The following is a 16,844-nucleotide window of genomic DNA, read 5'->3' as shown; positions in this document are numbered from 1 at the left end:
ATCTTAATCAGCTTTGAAATGTCTTCTGTGCCCAACAGGCATGCGTGTCAGTACCCGCTGTGGCAGAGGGCTCTGCCTGTGCTTGGGACCCAGCAGCTGCAGCAGTTCAGGATGTCACCATCCACACCCCCTCCATGGTTTGCTACCACAATTGGCAGCAATGAACGTGCACCCACACCTCACCCACACCACAGCCTCACCTGAGCTCATCTTCATCAGCGACCTGAGCCATGACTTGAGCAATCAAGCTGAATACACGTCCCTCCAGCTACTTCAGCCGCTGTGACATCCAGCAAACTGGAGAGCTGACATCCTGGCTGGGAGCTAGGCACCACAGTCCAATTCATTAGCTGACCTGTTGTAGCTCTAATAAACATGCTTTCTTAGGCATTATTTATATCATTTAGCACAGTAAAGTTCTCAGTGTCAATGTGTGTCAGCTGGAATGACAAAGAGCTAATATTTCTGCTGGTTTTTCTGTACGTCTTTCTTATTGCACATGACAAACTAAAATCACAACTAGCTCCCAATTTTCCATAGGGGAATTTGAGCAGTAGAATTACATCTCTGGGATAACTAATTTTCAAACCCCTACTTTGTATCAATTTTCTTCTGATGTGGTATCAAAAGTTGTGACTCACTCAAACTGTTTTTCCTCAACACTAGCTTATGTGCTTCCAAATAAATTTCTTCCCAGTAAACTTTACGTCTTGAGGGCAATTCTATTACTGATGCCAAAACTGTAGGTGGTTCTGATGGAGATGAAGTAGCTTTGTGGTATGATAATCTCAGATCTACATTGAGCCAAACCATAGAGATGTATTAGCAACATGATAAATATAGAATACTAAGGAAGAGAGAGTTAAGAGAAGCACACCAGGAAAAACTGAACGAAAACTGTGACAGAATTTGCATATCTAATTCTGTACTCAAGTAGACCAAGAAGAAATTAAGGTTGCAATTAAGGTTTTGAGAACATGCAATTATTACTAGTGAAAGATTATGTATTATTTTCTGTTTCCTGAGAATTCCAACACATATACTTTTAACATCTTATAATGGATCTGTTTCTGTTGTTTTTACCTTACTTAGGTAAAATTCTTGCCAGTTAATAACACACTCAAAATAATATTCAGTTTGACAATATATTCAATTAATTGAGAGCTTACTCAGCTTATTACATAAAGAAATACTATAAAAAAAAATCTAGACTGCTATGAGAATTGAGATTCAGACTTAGAATTAGATATGGTGTCTAATCCTTCTCACCATTCAACACAATTTGAAATGTTTGAAGTGATTTTCTATTCTTACTTGTAACTAGAATACATGTTTGTCAAAGGAAATATGATATTTGAGTTGCTAGTGTTCCTTTTAAATGGACCAATGTACAGACAGACAGACACAGACAGTATGTATCTGTGACTGCTGGAGCACATCAAGTGAAGTGGCTGGATTTTAGATCCCTGCTGGCAAACACAACCTGTTGGATGCTGTGCAATTCTATCACTTCACTTTGGTTCTTCAGTGGCAGTTGTAATCTTCTGAAAAAAAGAAAAATTGGTCTCATAAATTTCTGAGCTGTTTGGCTGAGTTCCTGTAATCCTTTGCCTATACAAAACTGCCTTCTATTTGAGCTTTGTTATCCAGTAAAATATTAGCAAAGTTCTCCACTGATCTAACTTTGTCATGCAAGAACTTTTCCAAGATATTGCCTGCTAGATCTCAGCTTTAACTGGTAGGCATTAATATGTTTTAATTTTCCTGAATCAGGGAATGTCTGTCTCAAGAGCAAAACAAGGATCCTTGAGCCAGACTCTTGCACTGCACATGCAAAGAAATTTTTTGAGATCAAAGGAGAAAATCTGGCTGGTCTGAAGGGTGATATCACTGCTAATCCTGTTTTATTTTCTGCCTAGTGAGAATGAAGAGCAGAAAACTTTATACAATATACAATGTAAACATAACAGAGGGCATGAGCCTGTCAGCCTATCATTGACACAAGACATGCAGACCTGGATCCTGAGAAGGATATTTTGTGAGCAAAGGCAATAATGAGGTTTTGAAAAGCACACATTTAAGAGTAGTGGATGCTTTAGAGCTGTGCTCCTACAAGTTGTGATTTAAAAAGCTGGAGGCTTCAATCTGAACCACTAAAATTCAAAATGACAGAAACTTACAAAATTTTATTGCTCTGCAGTTAATAAAATTTACATTTACATGCTGTCAGTTTGAAATGCTGAATAACTCATAGTTTAGAACACTGAACACCAGTTTGAATTACTCTTCAGTTCATTGCTTCCTACTTACAGTCTTTCTCAGATACCCAGAATAATCCTTCCATCACACACTTTTCCTATCTCTCTTAGTTCATCTTTGGCCCCAAAAATATCTTGACTTTGAAGGAAGGTCAGGGAAAGAAATGCATCTTGTTGCCATTAAAAAAAACTCAAACAACCTAGGCATAATGAAAAGCTCCCTTTCTGCTTGCTTAATGTGTTAATATAAGAACATTAAGGCCAATATACCATCTACAGCTTGGTTGCTCTGGCTGTTTGGATTTTTTTTTGTTAATTTACAGACTCAATTATGCAGACTCTTAACTTCACAACATTAGTGGGTGAGAAGATAGATGGTTAATGAAAAAACACAGAGTAGGAAACTTCTGGTTTATATGTATCTTGGGTAACATTTTTAGAAGAACAAGGATCAAAGATTGTAATTTGAAGAAACTCTCAAGACAGGAATAAATGTACGTGACTTTAGGTCACCCCTAAAAATTATGGGATGGCTAATATCCCCACAATTCTGTGGTCTGTTCTAAACCAGAAATATTAAGCCAAATCTTTGGCTCTATATAATAAAAACAGATTATCTAATGGTTTCCAGTGGGAAATATGAGAAAGAGCATTCATAAAGATTCTGTAATAGTTATGAATTATAAAGACTTCCTCATTTTCAGTATGAACTGAGACCCCAATAGAAACTGTTAGATATTTATTCACATGCCCTCAAAGGGACTGCACATGGACATTTTTAATTAACATTATTTGCAAGACCTTACTCAAGTTGTTCATTATTAATTTGACATGTTTTGAAGTCCTGACCAGAAAGTTTTCATCACTTACTCTAATGACATCATTCTTACATGATTTTAATACTTTTAAAGGGTTACAGTGATTTGCAATCTATACTTATTTTAATGAAGAAAGAAAACAATGTTTAAGTAATCAAGGTCATAACATTTAAAAAAAAAAGTCAGGAAGCATAAAATAAACTTTGGGTCATTATCTTTAGCATGCCATTAGACCTTCTCTGTAAGAGAAAACAAGTAAAAAATAAAGGCACAATTTGACAGCACTTCTGCATTTCCAGAGATTCCCATTTTGTTGCCATTTTGCTCTTCTCTTTTCAGCTGCCCAAAATGTTTTGACATTTATTACTGGATATAAAACAGGTATATCAACTTCAGTTCACCTCCATCTGTCCTCACTGGCCAGATGTCTGTGCCCATCAGTTCAAATTATTAAGATAGGGTAAAATGTCTTTTCCTTGCCTCATTTGAATGCTTTTCCTTAGCTTTTCTCTCTCATGCAGTTTTAGCTACTGAAGCCAAACCTGCATGGTGTATCTGCAGCGATTTGTCTGAGGTTACAGCATTGGAAGCAAAGGCAGAAAATATGCAGTAAAAATATGCAGAAAAATATGCAGAAAAAGTTCATGTTTGTGTCTGCAAAGGATAAATAAATTCTACTACTTTCTTCCTAGAGAATGGTAAACATAACTAGAAGAAAAGCACCACTGAAGAGACCTGAGAGTACCTGAGAGTTGTACCATGATAGAGACAGAGAAACCTGCTCATCTTCATGAAGATCTGACAGGCTCAAATATGCTTAAACTTTGCTCTTTAGCTAGAAGCTAAAATGCTGAAATTTAGCCTTTAAAATAAAACGGGCGCTTGGCACCTCCCTTTGAAATAATGTGTTTAACTGTCTCAGCTACCTTTTATGTTCACAAATAAACATTTTCGTTGAAACTGGTTTCGTAAATAACAGCTGGAACTGTAGAACACAAGATGGCAGTGTCAGACGCCACGTACCAGCAGGGGACTGTGGGATGGTTCAGCGGTCTGTCCCGAGAGAGGGGACAAGCAAGAAGCGCTGAGGTCTTTGTCCTTTCTTTAATACCCCTGTGGAACAATTGCTAGGAAGCGAGGAGACCTTTCTGTTCCAACAACACCTAGAAAATACTCTGCAGAAGGAATAAAGATACAGTACCCTCTGCAGAATAGGTTTTGCTCCACGCAATTCTCAGAGATCTGGATAAGGTGGTGTGTTAAGACATAAAGTAATATGTATCTTACAAAGTTATCAAGGAAAAGGAACCTTCTGTCGCTGGAACAATGCTTTTCTTTCCTTATCTAGCAAAGAATGAACACATAGGTTCTTTTTTTTCTCTCTCTTTTTTTTTTTTCTTTTCACAAATTTGCATACCACCAGTCTCTAGATCAATACACATAGTGAGAGGCTAATCTTTGTCAAAGACATACAGGAAAATTAATTTACTAGTTCTTGAATGCCATGGTGTTTTTTCTGGTTTTAGGAAGCTCATTATAATCAATAAGGGCGTGCATGTGGAGGCCAGAATGGAGAAGGTGCGAACGTGGTCTAAACCGTGGCAAAAGCCCCAGACCGAACCTGCCTGAAATGGAGCTATCTGATTCCAGACACCTGGCAGAAGCTTTAGGGGAAAATAAGCTTTAAAGACCCTTTAATCAAACCTGTATGCCCAAAGCGAGGGAAGGTCATTAGCAATTACTGTTCTGCTGAATTTGAGGGATTCTTTCTGGGGTGTCCATCATGACTTCCTCAGTACTACCGAGCACCTGAACCCCAGTCCCGCTCCCAGTGAGGGATGTGGGTCTATTCCTTTGCATGATGCAGTTCGGACCCCCAGTCTTGGAACTACGGGATCCCCCGGCTGTGTGTTGGGCCCCGCCCGAGCACGGGCCGTTTCAGCCCAGCCTGCCTTGCCCGGGCGAGAAGCCCCGCTCCCGGCAGTCAGGCGGTACCTGCTGACACGCAGTCGCTCTGGCTTTTTAGTATGTACTGGGCTGGTGATTTTTTTTCCATCATCTTTACCTTGAATTCGAGGGCTGAGAAAGTATTTTGTTTAATTCTTGGGGAAAGTACAAAAATACCTCAGACGTGCCTTGGAAGTTTAACTGGAAATAAACCTCCTCATCAAAATACCTCGCCGGGAGCCGAGAAACCTCAGACAGGCAATCCCTCTAGTCCTTATTTTAAAGTATATTGATGGCTAAATCCTTCCACTTGCTCCGTTAAAAAGGCTGTGAGAACCCATTTCCTGCTCCTCAGCTGTCCAAAGCGGGGGTCGGCGTGTTTGCCCTTTGCGGGGCCGTTTTGCTGTGGTGGAAGGTGCAGCAGGGCCGGGGCAGTGCCGGGCGGCGGCCAGGCCGGATTCAGCACTTTCCCGACGATGACAGTTCCCTCTCACCACACCGAGCAGCGGCCATGGCCCGGCGGTGTCCCCTGCCCTCATCCCTGTCTCGTCCCTCCGTCCTCTCGCCCCGCCGCGGCCGGGAGCCGCTGTGTCAGTGCCCAGCGGGGAAACGAGTCCGTGAGTGGGTTTTGTAGAAGCACTCGGGGGGAACAGCCTGGGGACTCATCCCACCAAGGGTACTGAGAAGGCCCCGGTAATGCCCCGACGTTCTCCGATGTGTGATCCTCACCCCGGTAATCACCAGCCCCGTCTGTCCCACTGGAAACACGCGTGTCTGCATGACCCTGTCTGGGCTTCTCTGTCACTCTGACTGCTCATTGGGCTGCGTCAGGGAGCATTGCAATGCGGGGGAGAGTAGCATAGGCTCAGGATCTGGCTTTGTCCGTGTCTGCCCGTCCTTCCAACTGTGACTGGGGTATCCACTGTCGGTTATTCCTGACGAAGGAAATGTTTCATGTGACTCTTCGAAGGTTAATGCAGCAGAAATACTCAGGGTTTTAAAAGCAGACGATGCCTGCCTCTTTATAGAAAAGTGAAGTTTCTGCCTTGCAGCACTTGGGCACGAATGTTGTGCTATCGACGTTGCAGTGGCGCTTCCGTCCTGCGGGGATTAAAGTCAAACAACGGCGGCTTCATTCGTTTATTCACAAAAACAAAAACGAAAACAACTAAACAAACAAACAAAAACCAAATAAACCAAACAACCCCAAAGAAATCACCCAGGGTGAATCCTCTCACTTCCTTTTTGACAAACGAGACCCAGCGCAGGGGCTCATCTGACCGCAGAGAGAGTGAGTGCCCCGACGGCCGGGCCGAGTCGGGCGACCGGCGCTGGGGCTGTGACGGAGGCGCGGAACTGCCGATTCTGCTTCCATTGGCTGCATCGGGTCCCACGGAGAGACCTTACATCGGGTGCATCTAATTTCTAGGGGACCTGCGGAGGTAAATACCCCAGGAAATGTGATGGATGCAATGGAAATGCACTGCGCACCCTATTTGCAGCTGAACCTCCCCATCACGCTTTGCTGTCTCCCACAAAGGACAGTGCAAGGCCATGGGTCGTGGCGGATCGAAGCATAAATACACGCGGGTTTTCCTGGCTGCGATGGTGATAGGAGAGGCGGGAAGGGAACAGCCCGCATGGGCGGCCCTGGATGCCGGATCAAGCCGCTTTCCAGCTGGGATTCCTCTGAGGCGTATGAGCGCCTCGGGGGCGAGCACAGCCCGGCTGCCCCGAAGGGCGCCGGGGCGGGGAGAGGAGGGCCCGGCTGCTCCGCGTGGGACTCGCTCCTGCCCCCGCCGGCCCGCCCCACGGACACCCACGGCCGCCGAGCTGCCGTCCGGGGGCTTGCGATGGCGAACAGCCGAGCTCCGGCGGCCTGGGGAAGGGCCGGGGGTGCCGGGGGGTGGGTGGCATCCCAGGTGCCCCGCTCAGAGGAGAGGGGCTCGCTGCAAATGTCATCAGGGCCCCGCTCGTTTCAGCCACATATGGTGGGTGGATTTAGGTGTCAAAAGCCGGCGAATTAGAAATGGTAATTGTCCGTCATTATGGGTGAAACGCGATCTATCACAACAACTGGAACATGTCTGGGCGCTAGCAAAAATAATTTGAATGATTAGCGATCATTATGGATGTCAAGCCGCGTCCATTAAGTTGTATGAAGAAATTATCCTTGACGTGCGAAATCAAACTACAAATACACAGGCCTGGCATTGAGGAGACCCTCCCTGCCGGGCCGCGGGAGGCCGGGAGCAGCCCCGCGGGGCGCTGGCAGGGACTGGGAGAGGCACTGGGACTGCTGCGCTGCCGGGGCCGGGCCGCCGAGCGCTCCCTCTCCGCTGTCCGCAGCGGCCGGTGACGAGGGCTCTGCCGCGAGCTTACATGGCCCTGCTCACGGCGAGGGGACAAGGGACAGGCGCTCGATCGGTCAAAGAAGGTTTTGCAGGGAGCGGGAGGCAAGAAGCAGAGAACCGGGCGGGATGCGGCAGCGATGGGAGGTTGTCCCGAGCAGCCGGCCGGCACCTCGCGGAGGTGCAGGAGAGAAAAGATGGGGAGAGCTTCTGAGATATGTCTTCTGCCAGGCACACGCTGCATCCTCCGTAGCTGCTCCTGTCCTTGGCATGAGGGGATGTCCGGGGATCCGTTCCCCTGTCCCGCGGGGTGCAGCGGCCCCGGCCCCTCCGCGCTCTCCAGCCCGCAGCCGCTTTCCCCCGCTCGCCCCCGCCGTGCCTGCCTGGCCGAGGGCTTTGCCACCCACTGACAATGACATTCTTCCCGAAGCGAGGTCGATTTACAAGTAGCTTCCATGTTGCAAATCTTGCATATATTATTTTCTAGGATAAAAATGTCGGGCTTTTCCTTTTAAAGTTCGCCCCGTACAGAGGGCTTGCAATAGATATTTTTTCTTGCATCTTCGTTTCTGTTCCTTCTTTGTGAAATAATTTGTTCGCAAAAACAAAGTGGTTATTTCAGTATCTTTTGGAGGTATTTTGGGTAAAACTATGTTATTGTGTTCCCACGAGCCATGACCTGACATGGACACGTAAACACAACTTCCCAGTGGCAGCGAATCCACGCAGCAAAAAGCAAAAGCTCTTTGAAGAAGAGCCGAAGACCGAAGAAACCCGTCTGTTTCTTCCAGACATTTATTTTTAATCGGGAAAGTTAGTAAAATTTCAGACAAATCAAAGGAACCTTCAGAGTTACTTGACAAAATCACAGTCTGCACCCGTGCAGAGTGGGGTTTAGAATTAGCAAATGAGCACATGTGTTCTTTTCTTGTTCTGGTCGGTGGGAAAACGTAGTGTGTCCATAGAAGTTCCCCCTTTGCCACCATTTTTCATTTTTAACTGAATAAAGAGAACCGCGAATCATTATTATTATTGTTGTTGTTGTTGTTGTTATTATTATTATTATTACTAATATTAGCTAAGTAAAGACTATTTGTCTTATGTGGTCAGTGCCCCCGTGCAGAACAGATTGGCAATGCCGCCACCTCGGTAAATCCGCGCACGACACGGAGGAAAACGTCTCCGCGGCTTCTCGGGGGGGTCTTCGGGGCTGCGCCACCCCGCCACCCCCCTGCTGCCGCCCAGTATCGCAGTAGAGTGCCAAAAGGAAAGTCCCAAACACGACCTGTCCCTCGCTTTCCCCTCCTGAGCTAAGAAGCCCGGCACAAACTCCGCCACCGAGTCCTAGCTCTGCCGACAGCCGGCAGAACCGCCTTCCCTCCCTCCCCTTCCAGCCTATCCAGCTTTATTCGTACAGTTTGCAAATATGTATTATTCCCGCAAAAGCCAAAAATAATATTAGTCCTCTCCACGCGCATTTCATCCCTAATTATCACTCGAGTCCTCTGCGACACAAAGCGTTTCTTTGGCCAGTTTAAGCGCAGCGCAGATCCGTGGGCAAAGTGATTTACCCCGACCCGGGAGACAAACAGCGGGGGTTTCATCGTCGGACGACTTTAACGGAGAGCGGATCAGCGGTGCCGAGCGGGGTCCTCAGACCGCCGGAGCCGACAGGCAGAATAGGTCTCTGTAGCAGCGGGCAGAGGTGTTTTTCAGAGCCGTCACCCCCTGCAGGATTTGCTTTCCCCACAGAGCAATTTAGGAAACAGCGCCGTAACCCGCGCCCCCCCGACAGCGGCTCCTGTCCCGTGAGCGCTCGCCCCAGCGCCGGCCCCAGCCACCCCTCTTCCCGGCGGTCGGCGCCCCTGCTCGCACGCTGATACCCTTCAGGCCCGGAAAGCTGAAAATCAGACCCGTCTTTGCCTTTCCACCCGTTTTATGGTTTTCTATCATTCTCGTTCGGTGTGGAAGCATTGTTTTACTTGTCAGTCGGCCGTGCATGAAAAGGCTGCGTGTGGCCTTCCTCCCACGCTTCTTTTCTTTTTTCCTTCTTTTTTTTTTTTTCCTAATAAAGAAAAAAATGTTTGAAGTACCTATATACATTTTTATTATTATTAATAGATTTATCCCTACGCTGGTGGGAAGGACATCCTTCACCAGTTCTGGTGGCTACCTGCACCCTTTTGGAGACAGCAAGGTAGTCCCTGAGGGTCGCCTTCTGCGCCCCTTTCTGTCTCTCCCAGAGCCGAGCCACTGCTGCGGGAGAGGAGAGACTTCTTGACTCAGTTTCTGTTTCAGCAGAGGATGGATGTGTTGCTAGCTGCCATTAGTGTCCTTCGGGAGCCCAAGCCGTGGCCTCTTTACTACCGAGTCAGATTTTAGGCAAGAAGCCACAGGCGCACCTGAGAACCCCAGAACGGCTTAACCTGCAGCTCTGCAGCCACCACTCTCCGCTCTAATTTTTTTCAAGGATCACCCCGACTACCGCCAGCATCACTTGGGATGGTTAACACCTCTAGCGGCTCCGGAATGGGGCAACAGGCCTGGGGAAACCCTGGAGAAAGAGCCGGGGATTGTTCTTCAGCCACCCCAAGGGCCTCGGACCGAGGAGCCAAACCCCTTATCCTCTGCCATGATTTTCCTCTGTGGGCCGTAGGACCTGCCTAGGAGGCAGTCAGGGAGGTGTCTGCGGCTGTGGGCGGAGAAGGGCAGCCCTCGTCCATGGCCTGCCCCAGGCAGCGCGACATCCCCCTCCCGGGCCGGCCCGGGCGTGAACTCGCCCTCTCTATCCGCTCCATCCCTCCCTTAAAAAAAACAACGAACAAAACCCAAAACAAAACAAAAAACCCACACCACAAATATTAAACGTTCTAGGAAAAGGACAATCCCCACCTGCGGGTAAGAGTCCACCCTCTCCCGCGGTCCCTCGACAAGGAACCGGCCAGCCGCGGTGCGGAGCCGCCCCGGTGCGGGTTAATGCGGCTGCCGGGGAGCAGAGCGGGGCGGGGGTCCCGCAGGCGGCAGCCCTAGTGGGGCCGGAAGGCCCCGGACAGAACCTGCCGTCCCACCGGCGTCTCTGCTCGCCTTCGGAGGAGGGAGCGCTGTCCCGGAGCGGTGCAGTGTCCTGCCACTGACGGCCGTGACACCCGGTTGGGAAACGTGTCATTTGCTCCCTCGTTATCCTTGCTCCCCGGGTAATTATGTTGTTTCCCGCAGCAGCGGACAACGCGAAGGAACAGTCCGCTTTCTTGCGGCTTTCGGAGAGGTTGGGAGAAGTAATGTCTCCGATTATGCGGCCGGGACAAAAAGACCTGCCCTTTATTTTTCCCATCACCTCGGGAAAAGCCAGGTTGCTAGATGAAGCCACTTTGGATCTCCAGAGGCCGCGGGGTCTGGCTTTCCGGCCGTCCGGAGGAGCACCCCTGTCCTTGTCTTAGGAGCCCTCCCAGAGGAGCGGCTGCTCCGGCGGTTTGGTGCTACAGACCCGGGAGAGCCGCTGGAAAGGCGGCCGGGATTCCCTGTGGCCCCGGCACGGGGCTGCCCTCGGGGCGCGTCGCCGTCCCACTGACAGGAGAATTGGAGCGGAAAAAAGCCTGCCAAAGCCTGCCGGGGAGAGGCCCTTAACCTCCGGACACCTTTGGCCCCTGCTCCCGGGAGCCCCTGGGAGGCTGGGCAGGTGCTGCACCGCCGGGGGGCTGCCTGTGCCCCGGTATCTTCTGCTGCTTCTCCTCATCCCGGGAAAATGACGCTGATTTCTACCTGAGTGTGTTAGCGTGTGTGTGTATGTGCGCAGGGGGGGGACAAATCTACGTGGCTTCCTGTTTTATTACCCTGCGAGCGAGCGGGAGGTAGCTAAATATAGGCAGCCTCCCGGTTGCAGAGTTGGACTCTGCGACTGTGCGACTGTTTAATACACAAACACAAGCGCCAGTGGAGACATATGCAAAGATATACACAATTTACATTACATTTCAACAATCGAATTTCTTGTAGCTGCGGTATTTCCCCCCTCTCCCTCTTGTCTTTGCAAGAATTTTTTTTTAAGACTAGAGCTTGCCCATGGTGAGATGGAAAATGACTCCCACGCCCCTGTATAGATGCGGGGTTTGTGAGAGAGGCCGAAATTGGGACACATTGTTAGGGAGATTATTTTTACGTTGAAGCCGTGTATGTGCTGATGAGCTGAATGTGTGTTTGAGGCTGTATGGAGAGAACATGTTAGAGCCCAGGTTTTGCTGATAACTTAAACGCCGAAAATACAGAGTAATTCCTTTCACCTTGGTATAGTTACACGCCTGTTACTGGGGATTTTGCCATTAAGAAAAGGTAAAGGATGAAGAGAGTTTGCTTTATATTTCAAAAATCAAAATTATAAAGAAAAATAGGAATAGAAATGCCTCAAATTCCGGAAAAAATCCAGTTAAATTATCGATTATATTTTTCCAATATCAAATACTGACGTTTCTCAAATATCGGATTTTGTCAACGTCAAAAGAAGACACTGTCGATGCATAAATATTCAATATTAAACACCAATACTAAAATTCCGGGCAACTTTACTCAGATCAACTTTTCCAGCAACTTCTATCTCGAGTAAAACGCACATCAGTTTTACCTGATTAAAAGGAAAATAGTTTGACACTTTGAGTCCGTTACCCGGTGTTATAACCTGAGGAATCTCGAATAACCATCGCTTCCCTTTCATATCAGAAGGTTCCCTAGAGCACTACATCCTTTAGCAAGCACGAATCAAAATAATACAATACGATGACCTACAGGGAAAAAAATTAAGGCTTAGAAATAGTCCGCTCCCTCGAACAGAGAGCCCGATAGGAACCATAGCCAGCTTTGCCAAAGCCATCCCCGCCAGGGACAAAACCTCCGCTGGTGCGAACTGTCCCATCGAACCTGAGACGGGAGTCAGCGGCTCGATGTCTTGTACGGGGCTACAGGCAGAGAAAAAAGCAAACTGCGAGGCAGCAGTGGCACATCTTTACCTCCTGAAGTGTACGAGAGCCCAGATTCTGCCATCCAAAAGTTTCATTTTCCCAGGAAGGAAAGTGTTGGGAATGTCGGAAGGAAATAGTTACAAAAAAAAAAAAAAAAAAAAAAAAAGAAGAAGAAAGAAGAAAGAGACAGGCACTTCGGGATCGGGCCAAATAAACGTCAGTCCTCCTGCATCTGCCAAGGGACCGCTACAAGGGAACACTCCTTTCGGCAACAGGACCGCCAACACACCCAGTGGAGCAAAACCAAACCCAAAGCATTTCCCCCGGTGTCATGACAGCTGTTGGCTTTGGGAACAGAGAGCTTGTCCCCAGCCCATGCTGGGGCTGGGGCAGCCCACGGGGAGCCACTGCCGCCCCTCTCCCTGCCGCCGAGTTCTGCTGGGGGTGCCAGCCCGGGGACATCGAACCTGCGGGGTGCCCGAGCCTGGGGACAGCGAAATGACAGCAAGGGAGGGTCGGAGTGAGAGGCTGACAGGGAAACAGCCCGGCTGCATCTTGGAGCTGCTGGCAAGCACAGCGGCCGGGAAGCGATGGGGAAGCAGGGGCTTCCTGCAAGCCACTCCGTGCCCGGAAGCCGCAGCGAAAGCCCGTGTGAAAACCAGCGGGAAAGGAAAGAAGCCGGCGGTGATGAAGAATCAGCGGCGCCCAGGCAATGCAGCCGCCTGTCAGCATGGTCCGGCCAGGGCTCCATCGGCGCAGAGAAACAACTGCAGCCACCACCGGGTCAGGTCCCACAGAGCGCCACTGCCCGGCCCCGGACCCCCAGGTGGAGCTGCCCACCCCATGGCAGACTGCCCTCCCCTTCGGGCAGTGCTGCCCGAGGGCCGCAGCTGACGGGGTTGAGCCGCCAGCACCGTGCCGAGGGCCCGGGCCCGCAACAGAGGCTTGGAGGAGATTCGGTCCAAGGAGGGAGGCTGCCCCAAGCGGCTATCGCGGTTGTGTCGGGACACAGACAACCTCGGCAGTTTTGTCGAGGACTGCGAAGCCCCCTCTCGCAGCCCAATCCTGAGCCCGCGCCCCCAGTCTCCCCGCCAGACTCCAGCAGAGAGAAAACAATTCACCGACCCACACACTTTTCCCGGGATCCGCCAAGGTTTTAAACTGGCACGGCCCGCGGTAGAGGGGCAGCAGCCTGCACCGGGAAAACCGGTTCGAGGTCTAGTGGCTCCTCCGACTGCACCACATCCTCACCACAACAGCCAGCCGTAAATTCAGCCAGCGATCCTGGCTCTCCGGCAGATGGGGGATCGCTCCATCCGGGACAGGCGTGACCAAAGAAGTGATTAAGGCGCCCGGCCAGAGCTCCTGGGCCCCCTCCACCTCCCATTGAGGGAAGGGGCATCGGCGCTGCACGGTACAGCCAGGCAAGGCGGCCCAGATCTGCGACAGACTCCACGATTCGCACCACCTGCCTCTGTGCAAGCGGAAAAAGGAGGGATGTGGTCTGAGCCACGGCTGAGGTCTGCTGCATGGAAAAAAATATCACTGGGGAAATCCGTGTCCTCTCTCATGAACGACACAAGCAGCAGAGGTAAGTGTTAAACTAAAGTTTATAAATTAAAAAAAAACCAACAAAACAAGTACAGCGGGTAGCTTACAAACATTCACAATTCATTTGTAGTAAATAATCTAGTTGAGTGCACAGTGCCATTAAAAGAGAAATAGAGGGGGGGGAAAAAAGAAGGGGAAAAAAAAGCAACGAGTTACCTTGGAAGAAAGAGACTGTAATTACATTGCTGAGCAGATCAGAAATCCCTGCCCCTGGAGGAGAGCTCTGCAGAAGAACTGTAAAAGGCACTGATGGTATTAAAGTTTCCCATTACATCGATTTCTTAAAAAGCCTGACTAGAAATATTCACATTGAATATAAAAATAATAACAACAACTTTAATACATCTGGAAAGTGCGAAAAATCCATAACTCCTCCCTCCCCGAACACGGAAAGATCTCAGGAAAAAAAGGAAAACAAGAAGTCAGGAGTTTTGATATATCTCACCCTTTTGTGACATATTTATCCTTTGCCAGGGATCATGGAGTACAGGAATAACATGGGCAACAAGAGCAGGGGGGACCTGAAAGAGGTTTCCTTACATTCAGCACCATACAAGGCACACTCAGTTTGCAACAAGTTGGAAGACCAAGGACTCAGACGACAAAAATAATCTTCCTTACAATCCACTGAGGGAGTCCTTGATCTCCTCTTTTGAGCTGCATTTGGTTTTGCGGATTGTACTTTTTTTTCCTCTCCTTTGTTTTCTCTCTCTTTTTCTCCACACAAGATCGAGTCTCTACCGATCCGAAGGAAAATAAAACACACAAACAAAAAGTCTACACCAAATACACTGACAACATGGATACCATGAACAAGTTGTGCCAAATTGCAAGAGTCCTCAGCTGGCGGGGTGGGGACAGGGTGAGGGTCAGGGTGGGGGTGGCCGAGAAGTCCTACGTTGAAAGAGGAGAGGGTGAGGAACCATCCAAAAATATTAATAATAAAAATAATAATAAAATAATAATAATAAATACTGTCCGAGGCACTGAGAGCTGCAGCTGGGGCTCTGGACTTGAGAAGCTGAATGGATGGATTCATGGATGGGGAGGTGGCAGAGGGAAGATGGGTTTTCTGGCTGCCAGTGTGTATGGTGGGGGTGTCGGTGCCGGGGGGGTATGTATGTGTGCCTCTCACTGGGTGCCGGCAGCTGCAGCGCAGGTGGACAGAGCCCACCCGGAAGGCAGTAGTAGGGGTAGTAGTAGGATGGCTGAAGGGAGAGCAGCGAGGGCGGCCGCAGCACCTCGCCGGGGTGGTATTGTCTCTGGTCGTCGCGCACCAGCACCTTGACGGCCACCTTCTTGGCGGCGGGGGCGGCGGCCAGGAGGTCGGCGGCCATCTGCCGCCGCTTGGTCTTGTAGCGCCGGTTCTGAAACCAGATCTTCACCTGCGTCTCGGTGAGCTTCAGCGAGGCGGCCAGGTCGGCCCGCTCGGGCCCCGACAAGTAGCGCTGGTGGTTGAAGCGCCGCTCCAGCTCGAAGACCTGCGCGTGGGAAAAGGCTGCGCGAGAGCGCTTCTTCCGCGGTTTCGGAGCCGCCGCGCCTCCTCCTCCCCCGGCAGCAGATTGCCGCACTTGCCCGCTCCGTCCTCTTCCTCCGGGGGGCTGCGATCTGCGGGCAGGGCGAGAGCACGGCGGTCAGGGCAGGCAGGAACCGGGACAGCGGCATCCCCGCTCCTCGCGGGGCCCGCACCCGCGCACAGGCGGCCAGGTGCGCTCCCTGCGGCCAGTCCGCAGCGACGGGGCGAGCGGAGAGCCCGCCAAGCCGCTGCCCGCCCCGTCGCCGGAACAGCCGCCGCCCGCAGCCGGGGCTTCTCGCTCTCCTTTAAGCGACGGGCGCTCAGGCGGGCTGCGGGCTCAGCCTGGCAAAGGCCCTCCCCGATCCGCCCTCCCTCGCCCCGCGGGACGCGTTTTGGGTTTTCTTCTCCCCCCGACACAACCGAGCCTGTCGCACAAGCGACTGTCGCCCTGGGGGGCCGGCGGAAAGCCACGATCATCTCCAGTTCCCAGCCCCCCGGGTCATTCCCGCCCTCCTCGCGCGGGTGCGGAGAACCCGCCATCGGGGCCGCCCCTACCTGAGACGGCGGCCGACATCTCGCTGTCGCTGAGGCCGGTGGCGTCCCGCTCCGCCGCCTCCGGTGGCTGCGCCTCCCCCGCCGCCGGCCGCCCCCCGCCCGTGGCTTCCGCAGGGCGGGCGCGGCCCCCGGCGCCCTCCTCCTCGGAGCGCCGCTCGCCCTCGGGGTCCTCGCTGAGCGCGGAGTCCGAGTCCCAGCCCGCCGGCGTCCGCAGGGCCGGGGCGCGGGCGGCGGGCGAGGCGCGCGGCGGGTCCTCGGCGGCGCCGCACAGCCGCCAGCCGCCGGCCGACCCCGGGGCGGCGGCCGCCCCGCCGCGTGGCGGGCGCGCTCCTCCTTCTGTTGAGGATGGCTTGGATGGAAAAAGGCGTCAGGGCGTTGCCGCCGCGGACGGACATGGCCCGGCGACGGGCAAGCCCCGCGGGAGAGCAGCGGACCGCGCCGCGCCTTCAGCTAGGCGACCGCATCACCGGCCGCCGCCGCGCCGGTGCCGGGCCCTGTTCTGCCGCCGGGAGGGCGGGCGCCAGCGGGAGCAGCCTCTCTGCGCCACTGCCGGCCCGCCCGCCCATAGGGCCGGGGCCGCCGGGGCCACCGCGCTGCGCCGGGCGCCGCCGCGGGTCCCTGGCGGCGCGGGCGCTGCCTCCGCCCGCTCTGTCCCGCCCCCGCCCGCCCTCCGCTTTTTCTGCCGGCGGCGCTGCCATCCCTCACGGCCGCCTGACAGCGCCGGCCCCGCGCCTTCCCATTGGGCAGCCCCCGCGCGCCCCGCCCGCCCATTGGCTCCCGCCGCGGGGCGATGCGGCTCCGCGGGGCGCGCGCCGGGGCGCGCCGCCTCTTAACCCCTT

General features: G+C 51.8%; 1 protein-coding gene across 1 annotated transcript; it reads right to left on the bottom strand.

Moving 5' to 3' along the window:
- Positions 1-14,969: 14,969 nt before the first annotated feature.
- On the bottom strand, positions 14,970-16,550 carry NKX3-2 (NK3 homeobox 2). The gene is given in 6 exon segments (XM_039551110.1): positions 14,970-15,109; positions 15,112-15,474; positions 15,477-15,542; positions 16,006-16,302; positions 16,305-16,343; positions 16,346-16,550. Coding segments are annotated over 6 exon segments (864 nt in total). The 5' UTR covers positions 16,401-16,550; the 3' UTR covers positions 14,970-15,065.
- Positions 16,551-16,844: the final 294 nt, after the last annotated feature.

Source organism: Corvus cornix, chromosome 4, assembly GCF_000738735.6.
Source record: "Corvus cornix cornix isolate S_Up_H32 chromosome 4, ASM73873v5, whole genome shotgun sequence".
Taxonomy (NCBI): Eukaryota; Metazoa; Chordata; class Aves; order Passeriformes; family Corvidae; genus Corvus; species Corvus cornix.
Note: the sequence above shows the minus strand (reverse complement) of the source record. Positions and strands in the feature narration are given on the sequence as shown.